Source organism: Aquarana catesbeiana, linkage group LG02 (assembly GCF_042186555.1).
Source record: "Aquarana catesbeiana isolate 2022-GZ linkage group LG02, ASM4218655v1, whole genome shotgun sequence".
Classification (NCBI taxonomy): domain Eukaryota; kingdom Metazoa; phylum Chordata; class Amphibia; order Anura; family Ranidae; genus Aquarana; species Aquarana catesbeiana.
The window spans coordinates 688,634,823-688,659,046 of NC_133325.1; the positions used below are offsets into that span (position 1 = coordinate 688,634,823).

At 44.9% G+C, this 24,224-nt stretch overlaps 1 protein-coding gene across 3 annotated transcripts in view; it reads right to left on the minus strand.

Moving 5' to 3' along the window:
• FAM222B (family with sequence similarity 222 member B) overlaps positions 1–24,224 on the minus strand; it is a 214,851-nt gene that overhangs the window by 34,536 nt on the left and 156,091 nt on the right. For 2 of the 3 annotated variants that reach the window (XM_073616792.1, XM_073616791.1), the window contains one exon: positions 1,508–1,623. In XM_073616792.1, coding sequence (XP_073472893.1) covers positions 1,508–1,529 — 22 coding nt within the window. In that variant the 5' untranslated portion in view covers positions 1,530–1,623. Of the gene's footprint in view, positions 1–1,507; positions 1,624–1,748; positions 1,956–24,224 lie in introns of those variants that run through there. The other variant, XM_073616793.1, reaches the window with a different exon arrangement.

A 24,224-nucleotide genomic window follows, 5' to 3' on the forward strand; every position in this document is an offset into this window, starting at 1 on the left:
GGGGGACGACCATAGAGGAGGAGGGCTGGGGGGGGGGGGGGACGACCATAGAGGAGGAGGGCTGGGGGGGGGGGGGGGGGACGACCATAGAGGAGGAGGGCTGGGGGGGACGACGACCATAGAGGAGGAGGGCTGGGGGGGGGGGGACGACCATAGAGGAGGAGGGCTGGGGGGGGGGGGGACGACCATAGAGGAGGAGGGCTGGGGGGGGGGGGACGACCATAGAGGAGGAGGGCTGGGGGGGGGGGACGACCATAGAGGAGGAGGGCTGGGGGGGGGGGGGGGGGACGACCATAGAGGAGGAGGGCTGGGGGGGGGGGGACCATAGAGGAGGAGGGCTGGGGGGGGGCCCCATAGAGGAGGGCTGGGGGGGGAGAAGAACCATAGAGAGGAGGGCTGGGGGGGAGAAGAACCATAGAGAGGAGGGCTGGGGGGGAGAAGAACCATAGAGAGGAGGGCTGGGGGGGGAGAAGAACCATAGAGAGGAGGGCTGGGGGGGGAGAAGAACCATAGAGAGGAGGGCTGGGGGGGGAGAAGAACCATAGAGAGGAGGGCTGGGGGGGGAGAAGAACCATAGAGAGGAGGGCTGGGGGGGGAGAAGAACCATAGAGAGGAGGGCTGGGGGGGGAGAAGAACCATAGAGAGGAGGGCTGGGGGGGAGAAGAACCATAGAGAGGAGGGCTGGGGGGGAGAAGAACCATAGAGAGGAGGGCTGGGGGGGAGAAGAACCATAGAGAGGAGGGCTGGGGGGGGAGAAGAACCATAGAGAGGAGGGCTGGGGGGGGAGAAGAACCATAGAGAGGAGGGCTGGGGGGGGGAGAAGAACCATAGAGAGGAGGGCTGGGGGGGGGAGAAGAACCATAGAGAGGAGGGCTGGGGGGGGAGAAGAACCATAGAGAGGAGGGCTGGGGGGGGAGAAGAACCATAGAGAGGAGGGCTGGGGGGGGAGAAGAACCATAGAGAGGAGGGCTGGGGGGGGAGAGAACCATAGAGAGGAGGGCTGGGGGGGGGGGGAGAGAACCATAGAGAGGAGGGCTGGGGGGGGGAGAGAACCATAGAGAGGAGGGCTGGGGGGGGGAGAGAACCATAGAGAGGAGGGCTGGGGGGGGGAGAAGAACCATAGAGAGGAGGGCTGAGGGGGGGAGAGAACCATAGAGAGGAGGGCTGGGGGGGGGAGAGAACCATAGAGAGGAGGGCTGGGGGGGGGGGGAGAGAACCATAGAGAGGAGGGCTGGGGGGGGGGGAGAGAACCATAGAGAGGAGGGCTGCTGGGGGGGGACCATAGAGAGGAAAGCTGGTGGTGGGGGGGGGGGAGAACCATAGAGAGGAAAGCTGGGGGGGGGAGAACCATAGAGAGGAAAGCTGGTGGGGGGACCATAGAGAGGAAGGCTGGTGGGGGGGAACCATAGAGAGGAAACTGATGATGGGGAGGAAGAACCATAGAGAGTGCTGGTGACAGGGAGGGGAGCCGGCAGCTAGTGCAGGCCCCGGACAATGGGACACTTACATTTCTGAAGTCCAGTGTTCATCTGCGGGAGAGGGAGAAGCAGGAAGGCGAGGTCATCTGGTCCTGGGGATCAGGCCAACATGGCAGAGCCGCACTAACACCGCATGAGGGTCGTCCTGTAGAGACAGAGAAGAGAGAACACACATCAGTACCGGACACAATATCCGCGGGGCGTAGCCGGGGACGTGAGCAACGTGCGGCCGGCTTGTAGGCGCACGAAGGCCGCAGCGGCGCCGCTCACCTGGGCTGGATCGGAAGGAGATGAATGGCAGCGCTCTGCCCCGTCCTCCTAGTGCCTGCTGATTTGCCGATTACTATTTGGTGAATCAGCAGGCACTGAGAGAGGGGCTGAGCTCTGCCGATCGGTCCGCCCGCCGCCGCTGACGTCAGCGCGGCGTGCCGCGTCAGGACGCTTCACGCATGCGCGAAAGCTTCTCACTAGCCAGACGTACCACGCCCCTCTCGCGGTCGCAGCAAGCAGTAGTAGGGGGGAGGGTTAAGGCGGGGCTGTGTGCGGCACTATAAGTTGCAGCGGGTTCATAGACTATCAAGTAGGGGCGGGGCCGCAACACTTGTACGTCACTTACACGGCTCTGACGTAATATATTATCACAGCTTTGTCATTCTGAGCGCAGAACAGTGTGCGGGGGGCGTGTGAGGAATCACTAAATGTCATGAGACAACAATGGAGGCCGCCATCACTGACCTCTCATTTTATGTGTCAGCCCAGGAACACATGGTGCGATCATAGTACAGAGGCCTGACCTGCAGTGATACCTGCATTGTGCTGACCACACCAAGCCCAGTCCCGGCACCACACTACCCTAAAGGGGATCGCTGACCAAGCCCAGTCCCGGCACCACACTACCCTAAAGGGGATCGCTGACCAAGCCCAGTCCCGGCACCACACTGCCCTAAAGGGGATCACCGATCACCTCATACACTTTTATTGTGAAGATATCTTCAAGCTGAACACTTTAGCAGCACACAGCTAATGTTTTTTGTAGTATATTATTATACAGGATTTATACACAGGTGTTTCTCAACCTTTTTCCAGTCTGGGTGTCCTTGAAAAGTATTCCAGTCTTGAGGCACCCTAGTACAAGGCTTGCTTCACATTACTGTGTGTCACAGAATGGGGCTCGTTCCTGACAAGCCAATACTCTGCTCTGTAGGGGTATCAATAATTCTTAATGGTAACCCAAACATGGGGTGTTTTTGGTGCCGCGCACTTCTATATAAAAAAAAAAACAGTGCCTTCCTTCACACAGCTGGGTACTAAAGTTCTAGTACAGTACCTTCCTTCACACAGCTGGGTACTAAAGTTCTAGTACAGTATCTTCCTTCACACAGCAGGGTACTAAAGTTCTAGTACAGTGCCTTCCTTCACACAGCTGGGTAGTAAAGTTCTAGTACAGTACCTTCCTTCACACAGCAGGGTACTAAAGTTCTAGTACAGTGCCTTCCTTTACACAGTTAGGTACTAAAGTTCTAGTACAGTGCCTTCCTTCATACAGCTGGGTACTAAAGTTCTAGTACAGTACCTTCCTTCACACAGCTGGGTACTAAAGTTCTAGTACAGTGCCTTCCTTCACACAGCTGGGTACTAAAGTTCTAGTACAGTGCCTTCCTTCACACAGCAGCTGGGTACTAAAGTTCTAGTACAGTACCTTCCTTCACACAGCTGGCTAGTAAAGTTCTAGTACAGTACCTTCCTTCACACAGCTGGGTAGTAAAGTTCTAGTACAGTGCCTTCCTTCACACAGCAGGGTACTAAAGTTCTAGTACAGTGCCTTCCTTTACACAGTTAGGTACTAAAGTTCTAGTACAGTGCCTTCCTTCATACAGCTGGGTACTAAAGTTCTAGTACAGTACCTTCCTTCACACAGCTGGGTACTAAAGTTCTAGTACAGTGCCTTCCTTCACACAGCTGGGTACTAAAGTTCTAGTACAGTGCCTTCCTTCACACAGCAGCTGGGTACTAAAGTTCTAGTACAGTACCTTCCTTCACACAGCTGGCTAGTAAAGTTCTAGTACAGTACCTTCCTTCACACAGCTGGGTACTAAAGTTCTAGTACAGTACCTTCCTTCACACAGCTGGGTACTAAAGTTCTAGTACAGTACCTTCCTTCACACAGCTGGGTAGTAAAGTTCTAGTACAGTGCCTTCCTTCACACAGCAGGGTACTAAAGTTCTAGTACAGTGCCTTCCTTTACACAGTTAGGTACTAAAGTTCTAGTACAGTGCCTTCCTTCATACAGCTGGGTACTAAAGTTCTAGTACAGTACCTTCCTTCACACAGCTGGGTACTAAAGATCTAGTACAGTACCTTCCTTCACACAGCTGGGTACTAAAGTTCTAGTACAGTGCCTTCCTTCACACAGCTGGGTACTAAAGTTCTAGTACAGTACCTTCCTTCACACAGCTGGGTACTAAAGTTCTAGTACAGTACCTTCCTTCACACAGCAGGGTACTAAAGTTCTAGTACAGTGCCTTCCTTCACACAGCAGCTGGGTACTAAAGTTCTAGTACAGTACCTTCCTTCACACAGCTGGCTAGTAAAGTTCTAGTACAGTACCTTCCTTCACACAGCTGGGTACTAAAGTTCTAGTACAGTGCCTTCCTTGACACAGCTGGGTACTAAAGTTCTAGTACAGTGCCTTCCTTGACACAGCAGGGTACTAAAGTTCTAGTACAGTGCCTTCCTTCACACAGCTGGGTACTAAAGTTCTAGTACAGTACCTTCCTTCACACAGCTGGGTACTAAAGTTCTAGTACAGTATCTTCCTTCACACAGCAGGGTACTAAAGTTCTAGTACAGTGCCTTCCTTCACACAGCTGGGTAGTAAAGTTCTAGTACAGTACCTTCCTTCACACAGCTGGGTAGTAAAGTTCTAGTACAGTACCTTCCTTCACACAGCAGGGTACTAAAGTTCTAGTACAGTGCCTTCCTTTACACAGTTAGGTACTAAAGTTCTAGTACAGTGCCTTCCTTCATACAGCTGGGTACTAAAGTTCTAGTACAGTACCTTCCTTCACACAGCTGGGTACTAAAGTTCTAGTACAGTGCCTTCCTTCACACAGCTGGGTACTAAAGTTCTAGTACAGTGCCTTCCTTCACACAGCAGCTGGGTACTAAAGTTCTAGTACAGTACCTTCCTTCACACAGCTGGCTAGTAAAGTTCTAGTACAGTACCTTCCTTCACACAGCTGGGTAGTAAAGTTCTAGTACAGTGCCTTCCTTCACACAGCAGGGTACTAAAGTTCTAGTACAGTGCCTTCCTTTACACAGTTAGGTACTAAAGTTCTAGTACAGTGCCTTCCTTCATACAGCTGGGTACTAAAGTTCTAGTACAGTACCTTCCTTCACACAGCTGGGTACTAAAGTTCTAGTACAGTGCCTTCCTTCACACAGCTGGGTACTAAAGTTCTAGTACAGTGCCTTCCTTCACACAGCAGCTGGGTACTAAAGTTCTAGTACAGTACCTTCCTTCACACAGCTGGCTAGTAAAGTTCTAGTACAGTACCTTCCTTCACACAGCTGGGTACTAAAGTTCTAGTACAGTACCTTCCTTCACACAGCTGGGTACTAAAGTTCTAGTACAGTACCTTCCTTCACACAGCTGGGTAGTAAAGTTCTAGTACAGTGCCTTCCTTCACACAGCAGGGTACTAAAGTTCTAGTACAGTGCCTTCCTTTACACAGTTAGGTACTAAAGTTCTAGTACAGTGCCTTCCTTCATACAGCTGGGTACTAAAGTTCTAGTACAGTACCTTCCTTCACACAGCTGGGTACTAAAGATCTAGTACAGTACCTTCCTTCACACAGCTGGGTACTAAAGTTCTAGTACAGTGCCTTCCTTCACACAGCTGGGTACTAAAGTTCTAGTACAGTACCTTCCTTCACACAGCTGGGTACTAAAGTTCTAGTACAGTACCTTCCTTCACACAGCAGGGTACTAAAGTTCTAGTACAGTGCCTTCCTTCACACAGCAGCTGGGTACTAAAGTTCTAGTACAGTACCTTCCTTCACACAGCTGGCTAGTAAAGTTCTAGTACAGTACCTTCCTTCACACAGCTGGGTACTAAAGTTCTAGTACAGTGCCTTCCTTGACACAGCTGGGTACTAAAGTTCTAGTACAGTGCCTTCCTTCACACAGCAGGGTACTAAAGTTCTAGTACAGTGCCTTCCTTCACACAGCTGGGTACTAAAGTTCTAGTACAGTGCCTTCCTTCACACAGCAGGGTACTAAAGTTCTAGTACAGTGCCTTCCTTCACACAGCAGCTGGGTAGTAAAGTTCTAGTACAGTACCTTCCTTCACACAGCTGGGTACTAAAGTTCTAGTACAGTACCTTCCTTCACACAGCAGGGTACTAAAGTTCTAGTACAGTACCTTCCTTCACACAGCAGCTGGGTACTAAAGTTCTAGTACAGTACCTTCCTTCACACAGCTGGGTACTAAAGTTCTAGTACAGTACCTTCCTTCACACAGCTGGGTAGTAAAGTTCTAGTACAGTGCATTCCTTCACACAGCAGGGTACTAAAGTTCTAGTACAGTGCCTTCCTTTACACAGCTAGGTACTAAAGTTCTAGTACAGTGCCTTCCTTCACACAGCTGGGTACTAAAGTTCTAGTACAGTGCCTTCCTTCACACAGCTGGGTACTAAAGTTCTAGTACAGTGCCTTCCTTCACACAGCTGGGTAGTAAAGTTCTAGTACAGTACCTTCCTTCACACAGCTGGGTACTAAAGTTCTAGTACAGTGCCTTCCTTCACACAGCAGGGTACTAAAGTTCTAGTACAGTGCCTTCCTTCACACAGCAGGGTACTAAAGTTCTAGTACAGTGCCTTCCTTTACACAGCAGGGTACTAAAGTTCTAGTACAGTGCCTTCCTTCACACAGCTGGGTACTAAAGTTCTAGTACAGTACCTTCCTTCACACAGCTGGGTACTAAAGTTCTAGTACAGTGCCTTCCTTCACACAGCTGGGTACTAAAGTTCTAGTACAGTACCTTCCTTTACACAGCTAGGTACTAAAGTTCTAGTACAGTACCTTCCTTCACACAGCTGGGTACTAAAGTTCTAGTACAGTGCCTTCCTTCACACAGCAGGGTACTAAAGTTCTAGTACAGTGCCTTCCTTTACACAGCTAGGTACTAAAGTTCTTGTACAGTACCTTCCTTCACACAGCTGGGTACTAAAGTTCTAGTACAGTGCCTTCCTTCACACAGCTGGGTACTAAAGTTCTAGTACAGTGCCTTCCTTCACACAGCTGGGTACTAAAGTTCTAGTACAGTACCTTCCTTCACACAGCTGGGTACTAAAGTTCTAGTACAGTGCCTTCCTTCACACAGCTGGGTACTAAAGTTCTAGTACAGTACCTTCCTTCACACAGCTGGGTACTAAAGTTCTAGTACAGTACCTTCCTTCACACAGCTGGGTAGTAAAACAGTGGAGGGTGTTTAAAAAATATATATATTGTAAATAATAATATTTTTTATTCTTTTTACAATATTTTTTATTATTATAATTATACATGATTTATTTAGCACCAACAGTTTGCACAGCGCTTTACAATATAAAGGGAGACCATACAGCAACAATACAAGAAGGCCCTGCTCCTTCGATCTTACAATCTAATAGAAAGGGGTTGGTGTAACAAAAGGTAGTAACTGTGAGGGATGAACTGATGAGGGAAATATAATTTTCTTTAAAATGGATGTAAACCCAATGTTATCCTTTCTAAACTACTGCCATAGGGGTTATCTATAAGGATATACATGCCACCTGCATGTATCTTTACCTGTCAAATGTCTCCCCTCTGTCTGTTATCAGACCCGAAAAACTGCAGATTCTGTGGGTGGGTCTGTTGTCTGGAGCTCGGTGGGTGGAGTCGTGATGTCAGTAGACTCCCCGCCCACCTCTACACTCCCCTTGTCAATATGCATTTTCTCCTGTGTATTTCTTACACTGAACTTCTGCTATGATCTCTAACATCCAGTGAAAAGACAGGAAAGTAACCACATGACTTCAGCATGCCAAATCATGCTGAGGTGTGGAACAGCCAATCCTTGCAGAGCTGCTGAAGAAAGGAGTGGGGGTGGGAATTAAAAAATAATGCATGTCTTAGACTAGTGCACAAAATATGTAAATCAGCTGTCACTCACAGCAAGGGGGAGGATTTGATAAAGTATGTTGTTGGTTAGTATGTTCAGCAGAGGAGTGCGAAATGTATGACGGTGGGTAGTATGTTCAGCAGAAGAGTGCTGAGTTTATGATGGTGGTTAGTATGTTCAGCATTGGAGTGTATGATGGTGGGTAGTATGTTCAGCAGAGTAGTGAGGTGTGTATGATGATGGGTAGTATGTTCAGTAGAGGAGTGTATGATGGTGGGTAGTATGTTCAGCACAGGACTGTATGATGATGGGTAGTATGTTCAGCAGAGGAGTGTATGATGATGGGTAGAGTGCAGCGTGTATGACGGTGGGTAGTATGTTCAGCAGAGTGAGGTGTGTATGATGATGGGTAGTATGTTCAGCACAGGAGTGTATGATGATGGGTAGTATGTTCAGCAGATGAGTGTATGATGATGGGTAGTATGTTCAGCAGATGAGTGTATGATGATGGGTAGTATGTTCAGCAGATGAGTGTATGATGATGGGTAGTATGTTCAGCAGAGGAGTGAAGCGTGTATGACAGTGGGTAGTATGTTCAGCAGAGGAGTACGGAATGTATGATGGTGGGTAATATGTTCGGGGGGGAGTTCAGAACATATGATGGTGTGTAGTATGTTCAGCAGGGGAGTGCAGTGTGTAGTTAATGCAGGAAGAGGAGTACATGGTGTTAAGGAGCCCATATTCATTGCTCGAGCACTGCAGAGGCCACAGGGCAGTGGCATGCACAGCACCAGTACTAGCCTACCACCCTCCTAAAGATACAGCTGCCTCTCACCCCTCTTCTCTCATGAATATTCCTGCCACCTGCCACCTTAACACAAGTTCCTCTTGTATTTACATCATCCTAAATCAAGGACAAAAAGCAGCCCAGACACAAAATCCAGAGTACACAAGTACCTAAAGTGAATCTAAAGGCTGAAGTTTTTTTTACCTTAATACACTCTCACCAATAAGGCAGCACCCCTAAATATTTACCAGAGCCCGATCTTAATCCAGCATTGTGCACAAGAGCTGCTGCTCTCTCTCCCTCCTCACAGGCCCAAAGACAGCAGTGGGAGCCATTGACTCCCGCTGCTCCACAGCTTGTAAACTCTCTAACTTTTACAAAGACCAAATAATATACACTAATTTGGGTTATTTTTTTACCAAAAATATGTAGCAGTATAAATTGTGGCAAAAATGTATGGAGAAAAATTAATAATTTGCAAAATTTTATCACAGAATAAAAGAAAAATGCATTTTTTTAAAAAAAATGTTGGTCTCTTTTCATTTATAGCGCAAAAAATAAAAAACCCAGAAGTGATTAAATACCACCAAAAGAAAGCTCTATTTGTATGAAAAAAGGACAAAAAATTAATTTGGGTACAGTATTACATGACTGAGTAATTGTCATTCAAAGTGTGGGAGCACCGAAAGCTGAAAATTGGTCGGGGGGGGGTTAAGTACCCAGTAGACAAGTGGTTAAAACTAAAATAATTATACATTTACAACCAATGAAACCAAACTATATAAAAATAAACAAAATGTTTTGGTGGGAGTTAGAATTTAATGAAATAATCTGTCTTTTCTCTCACATCCTGTAAACATGTTCACAGTGTAAGACTGACAGCACTGTGTACAGCAGAAGAACCCTGATTGGATCAGAATTCTAATCCTTCCTCTCCCAGTCCAAGGGTTGCTGTGCACAGAGGATGTCGGGAAGATTACATTAAGTCAAAAGCAGGTGCATATACTGTATACCATATATATATATATATATATATAGATGATTAACACAGATTATTTTGCATAGTTACATTGGTCCAGCTTGCCATATCTGTGGGATTACTGTGGAAGCAGAGAATCACTGTAGTAGTTGCTGAGACTACTGTGATTGTCGCTGTTTTCAGGACCCTGTGTCGGGCGGCTGCTCTTCAGCCTACTAACCACAGGAGGGGGGCACTTGCTCACTTGGCAGGGGCGCCATTCACAGAACACTTTGAATTTCTCTCAAAGAATGCAAGGCATTCTCTGACTGGATGAGGTGGAAAGGTGAGGCAGCAACGTCACAATCTCCACCTCATCCAATCAAAGAAAGCTTTGAAAAAAATGCAAGGCGTTCTGTGAATAGTGCTGATGCAGAGCAATCACCTCCCTGATTACTATGCAGAAAGGGCAGCTGCTCAGCGCGAACCCAGAGGACAATAGCGAACACTTTGGTACCCACAACTCCTAAAGCTATTTTCCGCTTACACAGCAGTTCTATGGGCATGGCATATGCATACTTACATTGACTGATGCTGGACGAATGTAACTATGCAATACAATCCACAACTGGAGTTCAGTTATAATGCATACATATTTGGTGTTTATTTGTAATAGTTACGTGAAACTGTCACTAATCCCACATCATTAAAAAAGAAAAAAAAAAAAATTTCCATCTATAAACGGTCTATTGCATGCTGTTCATACTCAGTCACTATGAGATTTGTTTTCTGTATTCTGCAAAAAAAAATTGGTTTATCCTGCTGTTCCCTATCTCCACCTTCTGTCCATGTCCCCAAATCAGCTAGGGATTTTGCAAAGCTGTGTTGGCAGCTCTGCACATGCTCAGTTTTCAGTGAGTTTCTATGCTGAGCATTTCCTCCCTATCATATCTGAGTAGCTCATGTGACTATAGAGTCACACATGTGGGCATATATACAGTGGTAAATGACAGCCCACTCCCTCTTCCATGCCAACTAACCAGCTAAACACAATGGAGGGGGAGGAGGGGGGCATATATTACACATGCAGATTGATGCCTCCCTCTTATTCTAAGACACAGGCTGGAGGGGCATGACACAGCATGTGAATGGCAGAAATCCACCCGCACCATGTTATTGTCAAGAAAAAAAAATAAAGATCTATATATTTGTATGAAAAATGTAAAGCCGATTATTAATATTATTTATTTATTTTTATTCTGTATCCCAAAGGCTGTTTTTTTAAACATGTTACATAGTCTAATTGAAAAAGTCCATCTAGTTCAAGCAATAAAAATATGACCAGCAGCAGCGGACTAGAAGCTCCTCCTGCTTATGTTTCCCTGCAGACAGGCTGGGAAAGTGCAGAGTCATGTAACAGCTGTCGATTTTAACAAACTTTTTTGCAAATTCCTATTTTCCGTTATTCTGAAGAAATCCCAGTTTGTCTGTGTCCAAAGTGGGAAAGCGAATCTAATGGGAGTGGTTTCATAATTATCAATCAGCTGCTGCACCTTGCAGGGTACTAATGCGGAAAGCTGCAGGGTCTGCAACCCTTTAGACGTGATTTCCTATTGGGGGTATCTCACCAAAAATGACATTTTTGTAGCAGGGGATGCTTGAAATCTGACTTGTATCTTACTGCAGGCTTCTGGGAAAATCGGTGAGCCAATCACACAAGCAGGAAATGATGTTTCTAGGGGGCATTCTGTACACATTGTGCAATTGTATACGCTATATTCTTTTTTCTTTAATTGCTATTTTTTTCCCACAAAAGTGGAGTTACCCTTTAAGTTAACACTGGCACCCGCTGCAGATCGCAAGTGCAGTACATTTAGAAAGCGGTGCTGAAACCTGCGTTCTGGTGTGAACTGGCCCTCAGAGAGACTGCATCTAGAGCCGTGCATCTGTCCCTATATGGATGTAAATGCTCTGATGAACAGAAAGATCCATACAGCTGCATACAGAAATAGAAGGGACCATGCAAATTAAACAGTGTGTGTTTAGTATCACTTTAAAGCGGTGTTCCACCCGCAATTTTTTTTTTTTAAGTCAGCAGCTACAAACACTGTAACTGCTGACTTTTAATAAGGACACTTACCTGTCCAGGGAGCCCGCAATGTCGGCCCCCCTCGTGTGCAGGCGCCCCCATTGTAATTAAGGAAAACAGGCAGTGAAGCCTTGCGGCTTCACTGCCAGTTTCCTACTGCGCATGCACAAGTCGTGCGGCGCATTGTGAATAGACGGCTGTCTTCTGGGACACACACATGTCCCAGAAGACATCGGGGGGAGGCTCGCCGAAGAAAAGGAAATTACGTCCTGCGCCGCGGACCGGCTGGATCGGAAGTACAAGCTGTACTTCATGAAAAGGTAAGTTAGAAAAAAAAATTATAATTTTAACTAGCCAAAAACGAGGGGTGGAGAGGTGGTCTTTCATTTAAGACCACCTCTCAAAAGTGGGTGGAACTCCACTTTAAGTTTCACTTCAGCATTTATTACAAATAGAAAATCGGTAATTAAAGAAAGCATTGGTGTAAAATGACCTCACACAATAGGGGAAAAACTTGTAATGAACACTTCAGAATGTAACCATAAAATCATTTAATGGGTAAAAGTCAAAGAAACAGACATTTGGCAGACTGCGACATCTCAGACTATGTAGGAGGCTTTTCACAAGCTGTGTTAATGTCACACTGACCAAAAAGAAAAGTTGTCAAGTGGAAGAATTCAGTACAAGAATAACAATATTCGTCTAATGTGCCGTAGACTGAGGGACAGTGATGAGGAACAGAGACTATTCTCAATTCCTTATTAACATCTTCTCAATAAAATACATAATAAAAGAATTCTGAGCAGTTTGTGACCTCATACAATGCATCCGGAAAGTTTTCACAGCGCTTGACTTTTTCCACATTTTGTTATGTTACAGCCTTATTCCAAAATGAATTAAATTCATTATTTTCCTTTAAATTTTACTAACAATACCCCATAATGACAACGTGAAAGATGTTTGTTTGAAATCTTTGCAAATTAAAAAAAAAAATCACATTTACAATGGATATAGAAAGTCTACACACCCCAGTTAAAATGTCAGGTTTCTGTGACGTAAAAAAAATGAGACAAAGATAAATCATTTTAGAACTTTTTCCACCTTTCATGTGACCTATAAACTGTACAACTCAATTATAAACCAAACTGAAATTGGGGGGGTGTAAAAATAAAAAAATAAAATAATGTGGTTGCAGAAGTGTACACACCCCCTTATACATGAGGATGTAGCTGTGTTCAGAATTAAGCAATCACATTCAAACTCATGTTAAATAGGAGTGAGTACCTGTACACACCTGCCATCATTTTAAGTGCTTCTGATTAACCCCAAATAAAGTTCAGCTGTTCTAGTAGGTCTTTCCTGACATTTTCTTAGTCACATCCTACAGCAAAAGCCATGGTCTACAGAGAGCTTCCAAAGCATCAGAGGGATCTCACTGTTAAAAGGTATCAGTCAGGAGAAGGATATAAAAGAATTTCCAAGGCATTAGATATACCATGGAACACAGTGAAGACAAAGTGGAGAAAATATGGCACAACAGTGACATTACCAAGAACTGGATGTCCCTCCAAAATTGATTAGAAGATGAGAAGAAAACTGGTCAGGGAGGCTGCCAATGGGCCTACAGTAACATTAAAGGAGCTGCAGGAATATCTGGCAAGTACTGGCTGTGTGGTACATGTGACAACAATCTCCCGTTTTCTTCATATGTCTGGGCTATGGGGTAGAGTGGCAAGATGGAAGCCTTTTCTTACAAAGAGAAACATCCAAGCCCGGCTAAATTTTTCAAAAACACATCTGAAGACTCATAAAAGCATGTGGGAAAATGTGTTCTGGTCTGATGAAACCAAGGTTGAACTTTTTGACCATAATTCCAAACGATATGTTTGGCACAAAAACAACACTGCATATCACCAAAAGAACACCATACCCACCGTGAAGCATGGTGATGGCAGCATCATGCTTTGGAGCTGTTTTTCTTCAGCTGGAACAGGGGCCTTAGTCAAGGTAGAGGGAATTATGAACAGTTCCAAATACCAGTCAATATTGGCACAAAACCTTCAGGCTTCTGCTAGAAAGATGAACATGAACAGGAACTTCATCTTTCAGCATGACAACGACCCAAAGCATACATCCAAATCAACAAAGGAATGACGGAGGTGAATGAATGGCCCCTGAAGGCAAACTGTATACGTCGGGGCTGCAATCTGTCCCTGTGCACCTGTATTTGCTTGAATGTGTAAGGTCGGCCATACACGGAGCAAATTGCAAGGAATTTGCTTGATTTCCCCATCAACACGGACAGTGTTGATGCAGGAATCCCTCCTGCCGGGCCATTGTCTTCTGGTGGGGGCAGCCGTCCCCGCTGGGAGAAGACAGTGATTATCGCTAGCGGATATAGCAGCTGCTAGCAATGATCGCAAGAGAATCCAGCAGGCTGGTTGTACCCAAGTTGATCGATCGATTAACTTGGTACATTCAGCCTGCCCATTATTGGTTTGAATCTCAGCCAGTTCCTGCTGAACCGGCCAAGATTTGAACCGTGTATGGCCTGCCTAAGTTACCAGCATACAGCCACAGCCTGTCATTGATATGTGCAGATGGCTGTGCACAACACCTGAGATTCCAGGGTGCAGAAATGCACTTGTTTTTATGGTGTAAAGCCCTCTGTGCCTGTGTGAATGAGAACGGAAGAGTTACATTTTTTTTCAAGCGGGACAGCAACAACTGTGTATGGCTACACTAACCTTAAATTGCTACATAGCATGAATTAAAGTATAACTAAAGGCAAAACTTTTTCTTTTTCAGTTTTGGATAGAGTGGAGAGGGATTAGAACCCCTGACAGTTCCTATTGCGGCCTGTGCCCCGTTAGGGAGACTCATTCTCTCTATTTGTCCTGTTTAACATTATCATTAAAAGTAAAAGAAAATCCCACATTTTGGGTTGTCCCCAGAACAGGAATAGAGGGGAATCTTCCAATGGAGACATTAGTTTTAGTGACCTGGGGGGTCCCCAAGAAATTCTCGTAATTTGCAGGGATTTCCTCTTACTTCCTGTTTGGCTATGAGGCAGGAAGTGAGGGGAAATCTCTCCACTGGGAGAAAATGGGCAAAAATAAAGATTACACAGGGGTTATAACTAGGGTTGCACCGATATCGTTTTTAATTTTTTCGTCAAGTACTCGCCGATACCTTTGCTGTGCGATTTGAGCCCATACAAAATGAATGGATCGCTCAATCAATGCAAAGAATCGCATGTGATTTGAACAGGAGTCTTTGGTGAGATCAGACCACTTATGGGTCACTTGCTTTTAAAGTTAAAGTAGATGAAGCTATGACACTTGGTTTGATAAAGCATCATCTATCATGACTTTATAAAAAGTTAAATACAGTACTTGTTTCAACATTTTCATCATTTGTTGATCTCTCATGAGTTTCTGACCTCATGCAGCCTGTTTGTAGCCACTTCCTTTCTATAACCATATACTCCAGTAATGGCATTTCGCATGGAGGATTTTGTGATGGTGACAACAATGGATCCATGACTGAGCAGCATTGTTTCCAATGGTCACTCTCCACTGGGAGTATGTGTTTAAAAGCGTTTACAGGCATCAAGTACTTAAGCATTAATTCACTTCATTGGCCAGAATAAATAATTTATTCTGGCCATTGAAATGAATTGACGCTCAAGTGCTAAATGTGCATTGCATTAACACGCGTTTACAAGTGTCAAGCGTTTTTTCTGCCTTTAAAAGCCTCTGCCACTAAACGCTGCTAAAAGCCTATGTGTGCATGGACACCTAAGCTTAGCTTAAGCAGGGGAGTTTTGAGGCAGAAAAAATAACTGCCAGATGCCCCTTAGGAGCAGTTGCAAAAATATCCAGTGTGTATGAGGCCTTACTTGTATGGTATAACACCAATGCCAGGTCTACAGGGGGATCTGTTTTCAAGGTCCCTTCTGCAGCCACGAAACACTTGGTATTTTGCAAGAAGGCTGTTTACTTTCATCTCATTCTGATGTACTGGGCTTCAATCTCTTTATTATCTTGATCTATGGTGCCTCTGGTGTTGTGCACCTCCACTATAATCCCAAGGCCCTGGGATCATTGTGCGATATGGACTTAATTCGTTTCTAAGGCCTCATGTACATTGCTGCTGGTAAACGGATGTTTAGGAGCAGTTAGGCATTTTTTTCAACTGCTCCTGAACTCTCCTCTATGTTATCTTATCAGTACATGTACACAGGGTCGTTTATAGTCGTTTCTAGGCAGTTGCGTTTAGAGGCTTTTTTGGAACCTAAAAAAATGCGTTCAGAAGCTGTGTTTAGAGGCATCTCAAACGCCAAACGCGGCTAAACGAGGTAACTCGCATTTAGCCACGTTTTGTTTACAGGCGTTTTTCATTTTTGGCTATTTTGAAAAAAATATATATTTTTTTTCAAACGCTTCTAAACGCAAACGTGGCAAAACACCGCTGAACGCGGCAAAACTGACATTTTAAATGTGGGTTATTATCTGTCAAGTTAAATCGTTCAGGAGAAGTTGTAAAAATGTCCTGTGTACATTAAGCCTTAGGGTAACAATGTAGGAGCGTAACTGGGGGACAGAATGTTGTCATCTTTTAATAGAAGTGCCTGAACTAGGACCTTCATGGCAGGACCACCAGGCATTTTAAAGAAAGTTGCAAAATACTGAAAATGACATTAACAAGTCAAAATTTAAATGAGAAATTAGTGAATGGGTTTACCTATAAAGTGCAGAACCTGACCTGCTCACACCTTGATAGTGAAATCAGTATAGAAGATGTAAGGGGTTCTCAATGTTTGAGAAAAAAAAAAAAAGCAGTGTAGGATTAGAGAATTATGCTACAAGAACATCTAAAATAGGTACTGTCGTTCTTTTAAAGCTAAATTCCATTTCAGTCACTATTTAAAATCTGCTGGCTTACTAGAGATTAAAGCGGTAGTAAATGCAGTTTCTTCACTTGTACCTACAGGAAAGCCTATAATAAGGCTTACCTGTAGGTACAGTGAATATCTCCAAAACTTAAACTGTTTAGGAGATATTCACACTGCATTCAGCCGCTGACGTCACCAGCGCATGCGTCTGAAGGTGCGGCATATTGTACTGGATCTTCATAGCTCGTGCCGTAAACAAGGGCTCCTGCGTGGATGCACAGAAGGGACGTCATTGTGGCCCAGGAAGGAAGACCGGGGTGAAGATGGAAGCCCTGTCAGCGGTGACAGCATGCTGTTCGAATTCTTCATTTTAAGGTAAGTCTGGCATAATGTGCTAGTATGTGATGCATGCTAGGACATACATTGCTTTGCAGGGGATTTTTTTTTTCTTTTTTTAAGATACGGTTTACTACCACTTTAAAGCAGTGTTCCAGCCGATCTGTTCATAGGATCGGGTGCAGGCGCCGCCATTCTAACTAAGAGAAACCGGCAGTGGAGCCTTGTGGCTTCACTGCCCGTTTCCTACTGAGCATGCGCGAGTCGCGAGTCGCGAGTCGCTTTGTGAATGGCCAGCTTGTCTTCTGGGACACACACAAGTCCCAGAAGATAGCGGGTGGGCTCGCTGCACAAAAGGATATGATGTCCTGTGCTGCGGCCCGGATGAATCGGAAATACACTATGTACTTCATAAAAAAGGTAGGAAGGAAAAAAATGTAATAATTTTTAATGTCCAAAAACGAGAGTTAGAGGGGTGGTCTTTCGATTAAGACCACCTCCCAAAAGTGGGTAGAACGCCGCTTTAGGTCAAATGAGGTATGTGTCACCTTGTGGAGTTTACATATGACAGGTTTACAGAGCACTGGGAGTACAGCTATCACTACACTCCCAAAATTCATGACGGACAGGAGAGACCCTGCCTTCTCCATTCACAGAATATCTTATATTTTGTAAATGAGTTCACATAATACAAAGCACTCTGTGATAGGGCAAGAGCAGGGGAGGGGTGGGCAGAGTGTCTGCATATGACTCTGCAGGAGCTGAGACTAAAAGGTCTGGCGTCGGAGTGCTGAAAGTATAGCGACAGTTATGCTCCCAGGGCTCAGTAAAAACAAAAATTGTAAATGAAAGAGAAGTCCACAAGGTGGCATGCGCCTCTTTGAAGGTAACCCCTAGTAATTCAGAACAATTTAGAAAGTTGTTGAATTCCTGGAGTTCTGCTTTAAATACAAAACCTGTAAACCCTACATTTCATAACCAAGGACTTATTCACACTAAGTGGGTTAAATGTGCATTTTCAATATATTTTCCTTTGAAGACTCCCATTTCAGTTGACCTAAATTTAAAGCGGGAGACCAGCGATCGATCTTTTTTTTTTTTTTTTTTTTTTTTTAGGTCATTGAGACACTTTGCTAATCTCAAAATAATATTCACAGTTTGGGTGTAATATTTCTGCCTCTGTCTGTTTTCGTACTGAAGAATAACTTAAAAAATGTGATGCTAGCTGTTTCCATCTTGCTTGTGGGCATGTGAAGCCCACAAGCATTGATTTCCTGGATGCGGTGAATGCTGTTTATTCGCAGCTTGTTCACGAGCATGATCTTTGTTCCCGCACTGAATCTTGGGAAGCCTGACACTAAGCTCCCAGGAGACAGTGCGGCGCCGGGGAAAGGCAATCAACACGCCTACTCCCATGGGAGGAGAGACAGGAAGTGCCACAATAAAGTACAATATAAAGGTAATTACAGCGATAAAAAAAATTTTCATGCGGCATTTGAACATCTATGCAATTAACTGAAGGGGGTAAGATTAGGTTAAAAATTTGAGTGGGACCCCGCTTTAAAAATGTGAATAAAAAATGTGAATTAAGGCAACAAAATGCAGCATGCAGGATTTTTTTCCTAATATACTTCAACCCAATATACTGTACTGTAGTGGTGTGAACCCTAAACAAAATTATTTTTCTGATGTACATTTGCATGGGTTGGTGTATGAAAAGGCCTTCAGTGTAAATCAGTAAACCAGTGTAAATACAACCCTCTGTGCCCTGGACCATATAAATATTCCTATATTCATTGATTTATTGAAAGCAAACTGGGGCAGTCTGAAAATCTACCAATATATGCCCTACGGAGATGTCCACGTTATTTATCCACTCTAGCTCTTTCTAAAGAATATAATAACTGTTATGCAGTTAAATGTATTCTTGTATACAGCTAGTATAAGTACTTAAAGCCACCTTGGTATCAGCCTCCTTTAACCCCCAGCACAGGGAGACTGGAAAATGCTCAAAGGAGGGGGGAGCACAGGTATAACCTTTATGGTGTGCCGCTGCCTCTTTACTGTCCATTAGCAGGCTGGATGAAGTTATATTGCTTGGCTGCAGTGTAGTCCACAGGAAAGTTCAGGACCTAGCTCTGCTGTCTGGCAGGGGTGTGTACTTGGTAAACACTGGCTTTCAAACAGCGCTATATATTTTTATACATTTTAAAACTTTAAGACCTTTTGCATTCAGGTCATATGTCCTTGTATGCATACAGCTCTGTACGCAAGCATAGTTGCCAACAGTCCCGATTTTCCCAGGAAATCCCGATTTTGGGACCCTCGTCCCGATTGGAGGCCGTCCTGATTCGGGATTTTGCCTTTTGTGCATGGAAAAAATGGGAATGTTTGGCTCTGCACCAGTTCTGGCTCCTGGCTCCAACAAAATGGGCGCCAGAGCCGCCACAAGAGCTTTCCCCTCGTGTTCAGCTACATCTCCTCTCGTTCCTCGTGTTCAGTGGGGTGGGGCCGATCCGTGCAGCCAATGAATCGGCTTCTCTCTTCACAATTCTCCAGCCGGGGTTAGCTGCATGGATTGGCCCCTCTCCTCTCCACTGAACACAAGGAACGAGAGGAGATGTAGCTAGACTGCAGCCAACACTCCGCTGGGGGCACTGATTTAAGAGGCACTCCGCTGGGGGCACTGATTTAAGAAGCACTCCGCTGGGGGCACTGACCACTGGGGACACATGATGTAAGAGGCACTCCACTGGGGACACTGACCACTGGGGACACCTGATATAAGAGGCACTCCGCTGGGGACACCTGATGTAAGGACAGAATCTGCTGGGGGCACCTGATGCAAGGACGGACTCTGCTGGGGGCACCTGATGCAAAGACGGGCTCTGCTGGGGGCACCTGATGCAAAGACGGGCTCTGCTGGGGGCACCTGATGCAAAGACGGGCTCTGCTGGGGGCACCTGATGCAAAGACGGGCTCTGCTGGGGGCACCTGATGCAAAGACGGGCTCTGCTGGGGGCACCTGATGCAAAGACGGGCTCTGCTGGGGGCACCTGATGCAAAGACGGGCTCTGCTGGGGGCACCTGATGCAAAGACGGGCTCTGCTGGGGGCACCTGATGCAAAGACGGGCTCTGCTGGGGGCACCTGATGCAAAGACGGACTCTGCTGGGGGCACCTGATGCAAAGACAGACTCTGCTGGGGGCACCTGATGCAAAGATGGACTCTGCTGGGGGCACCTGATGGCATCTGGTGGCAGGCGACGTGGCAGGTGACACACTCAGGGGTCCCACTGATTCTGGATTATGGCAAGTTGAATGATTTCATTATATATTACAATGTAATAATAGTAATAATGTGCTTCAATCATCCTGACACCACAACAACCATGGTGCTGGGATGATTGAAGCGCTAACACCAGGTGTTTGGAGTATCTTTACCTGCTGATTTGTTAAACTCTGTAATACACATTTCTATTGTGGTGTAGGATCTGGGCCTGCTGTCCCTCCATCCCTCTTTCCTTCCTTCTATCTTCTTTCCTTCTTTCTCTCTCCCTCCCTCTTTTCCCCTTTATTTCTCCATCTCTCATTCATATCAGACTCTAACCACACCCATTTGAACCAAGCCATCCCCACCATTTCACGTAAACCACGCCCATTTCTCGACACGCCAAATTTTTTGCTATGTCATGCCTACAAACACATGCCCCGCCCCTAATTATAAGACTCCACCTACAACCAAAAAAGTGTCCCTATAAATTTTTTTACAATGTTGGCAACTATGCTATCCAAGTACTGCTTGGATATGCATACCGTCAAAGTGTACAGTATTTCAACCTGTCATTCTTTTTCACAGGCTACTTACAGCTGGCTGTATGCACCACCTGTGCCTCCGGGTCACCAAAAATACGCCCAGTTTTTATGCTGTATGTGCAAATACACCCAGGGCCTAATACATTTCAAAACTCTCTTATGTGATCTGTGTCAGCCATAAGTGTAAAAGGCCTGAAATGAGAAAATAGAGTGCAACAACACAAGTTTGACTTTCAATTTTTACATTTTTCTATACAAGTGTAATGGTTCAATACAAAATGTTCAATAAGCAAAATCCTACTGTGGCATGACAGGCTCTCAGTGTCAGTGGGATTTGCAATGCATTATGCCTGCATATGGTATAGTTTGGCTGAAAAAAAAATTTGCTAAAAACCACATATTTCAAACCCACTCTACTGTTAAATTCAACTTAAAGAGAGCCTCCTATAAATTTAAACACATGTTTATAGACTAGTATACTAGTGCTGTGGAGATAAAGCTAAGGCTATTCAACTCACTACAAATGATGGCACTATACTGGAATTTGTATACAGACAGTGGATCAGGTAGCCTTCTGTGACCGCTGTGTGAAAATCGCAGCTTAAAATACAGAACTAAACAAAATGCTTTTCCACAAATGGTTATAATTATGAAAAAAGGAGTTTAAAAGTCAGGTTCATCTTTTGAACAAGTTCCACGGGTGTAACATGTAACAAGTTCAAGCTGAGCCCTCTCTCCCCAATGGACTGTGAGCATGCTGATCTGCAACTCTGAAATTGGCAGTGCCAGGACAAGGTCATCTAGAGACCAGGGCAAAAATGCCAGACTGCGCCCCCCCCCCCCCCCCCAAAGAAAGGTCCATAAAGACATGGATGAGCGAGTTTGGGGTGGGGGGACTTGACTGGTCTGCACATAATCCTTACCAAAACCGATAGAACATCTTTGGGATGAATTTGAGCGGAGACTGCGAGCCAGGCCTTCTCGTCCACATCAGTGCCTGACCTCACAAATGCGCTTCTGGAAGAATGGTCAAACATTCCCATAGAAACACTCCTAAACCTTGTGGACAGCCTTCTTAGAAGAGTTGAAGCTGTTATAGCTGTTCAGTGGGAACATTCAGTCTGTGTGTACAGCTGTCTGTTCAACAGAAGCCAGTCTAACAAACCAGTTTCTGTTAAAGGATCATGCCTCAAAACCAGCATTTGATCAGCGCTTGCAGCCAATGGCTGCTTTACCAGTCAATTTTGGGCCTGCTTAGCCTGGGCTTAACCCTTAAAAAGTATTTACAGCTCATCAGTTTAGAGGTAACAGTGAATAAAGGACCTAGAGTTATTGCTTGCACTCTGGCATGTATGACAATACCTAATGTGTGAGCCGCAATGGTCATTTTTTTATATGCATGTGAACTTGATGCATTTGTACTTAAATGATTCGTTCACATGGGCACAGAGGCTCATACAGTGTGCAGAAGGGCCATGTTTATGTGTGTTCTGCACATCCACAGCCAGCAACCTGCTAAAAATCAATGAAAGGCTGACAAATGCAGCAGCTGCTGTACGGATCTTAAGGTGTCACTAAACCCACATCATAAAAAAAATCAAATGATGTATTACATGCTGTTCATACTCACTCAGTCACTATGGTGTTTGTTTTCTGTATTCTGAGAAAAAAAACGGTTAACCCTGCTGTTCTCTACCCCCACCCCTTCTGTCCAAGTCCCCAAATCAGCTAGGGATTTTGCAGAGCAGTGTTGGCAGCTCTGCACATGCTCAGTTTCCAGTGAGTTTCTATTCGGAGCATTTCCACCCCATCACATCAGCCCATGTGACTATAGAGTCACATATGTGGGAGTATGCACAGTGGTAAATGACAGCCCACCCCCTTCATCCTCCTCAACCACTAACCAACTAAACACAATGGGGGCGGGATATTACATGTAGACTGATTGAGGCTTCGTAAAGTTTTTTTTTTTTATCTTAATGCATTCTATGCATTAAGAAAAAAAACCTTCTGTGTGTAGCAGCCTCCCCAGCACCCCTATTTACTTACCTGAGCCCCATCTCTGTCCAGCGATGTCTATGAGTGTTTTAGGACTCTCCTCCTGATTGGCTGAGACAGCAGCGGCACCATTGGCTCCCGCAGCTGTCAGTCAAAGTCAGTTAGCCAATCAGCTGTGACTTGGTCCGGGTGCCCCCATAGCAAGCTGCTTGCTGAGGAGGCACTCGACAGGAGAGAGGGGCCAGGAGCAGCGAAGAGGGACCCGAGAAGAGGAGGATGTGGGCTGCTCTGTGCAAAACCACTGCACAGAGGAGGTAAGTATAACGTGTGTTTTTTAAAAAATTTTTTTAAAGAAACAAGACCTTACAATCACTTTATTCTTTGACACGGGGTGGAAGGGCGTGACATGTACCATGTTATTTCCACAAAACAATAAAGATTTGATTTTAAATATATATATTTGTATAACAATTTAAAACAGTTTATTGATTTTTTTTTTTTACTCTGTTTTTTTTTTTAAAACATGTGACCAGTAGCAGAGGACTAGAAGCTCCTCCAGCTTATGTTTCCCTGCAGACAGGCTGGAAAGAGCTGGGTCATGTGACAGCTGTATATCAGTTAGGAATTAGATTTTTTTTTTTAAATTAAAATAATGACGGTGCCATCATCCATATACAGAAATAGAAGGGGCAATGTAAATTAAACAGTGTGTGTTTAGTATCAGGATGGTCCACACCATGAATCGCAGAGGACCACACAGTGATCCAGGTGCAGTGCAAATTCAACCCATTCATTTGAAAGGGCTGGAATTGTGCCGACCACACCAAAAGCAGTGCATGCACTACTTTAAAAAGTGCCCAACAACTCGATCACATGATACTACCATACAATGCGATCCGGTGCAGACAAATGCATTTTATTTGCAATGTCTTTAAAGAGTAACTTCATTTTGTTGAGGAAAAAAAACATTCCCCCCTGGGTGATCTATGTACATTACAAGGATCCTAACAAACTTTGTTGTAGATTCCTACCATCTGATATTCTGAAGAAATCCTTCTGTTTGTCTGTGTCCATGTGGGAAAGTGAATCTAATGGGAATCATAATTTCATAATCATCAATCAGCTGCTGCACCTGCTGGGCACTAATGAGGAAAGCTGCATCCTTTTAGACGTGATTTCCTATTGGGAGTATCTCACCAAAAATCAAATTTAGGGGATACCTAATATCCGATTTGTATCTTAGTGCAGACTTCTGGGAAAGTCAGTGACTCAATCACACAAGCAAGAAATTATGTATTTGGGTGGCATTCTGTACACAACGCTTCCAAGTAGCCATATTGCATTGCATTTTACAGAAAATGACAGAGCGGCAGATTCAAAAAGGAAAGGTAATCTTTAATAACATTCAATTACAATAGGACTTGTGTCTCAATTGCATGCGCTATGTCATTTTTTCTTTATTTGCTGTTTTTTTCCCCCCCACGAAAGTGGAGTTACCCACCACCTGCCGACCGCCTAACTGTAAATATATATATTGTTACTTTGCCATTAAATACTGTGGTCTCCCATAACCCAGGTTATATTATTTCTCGGTTGTCTCCGAGCTTAACGGACCTGTTGGTAAGCCCAGAGCCGATCCGTTCCTTCTGGTGCCTGGGCAGGAAGCCGAGTGAGGATAAGATAGCCCCCCACTCGGCTATATGCTCTTAGAGGACCAGAGC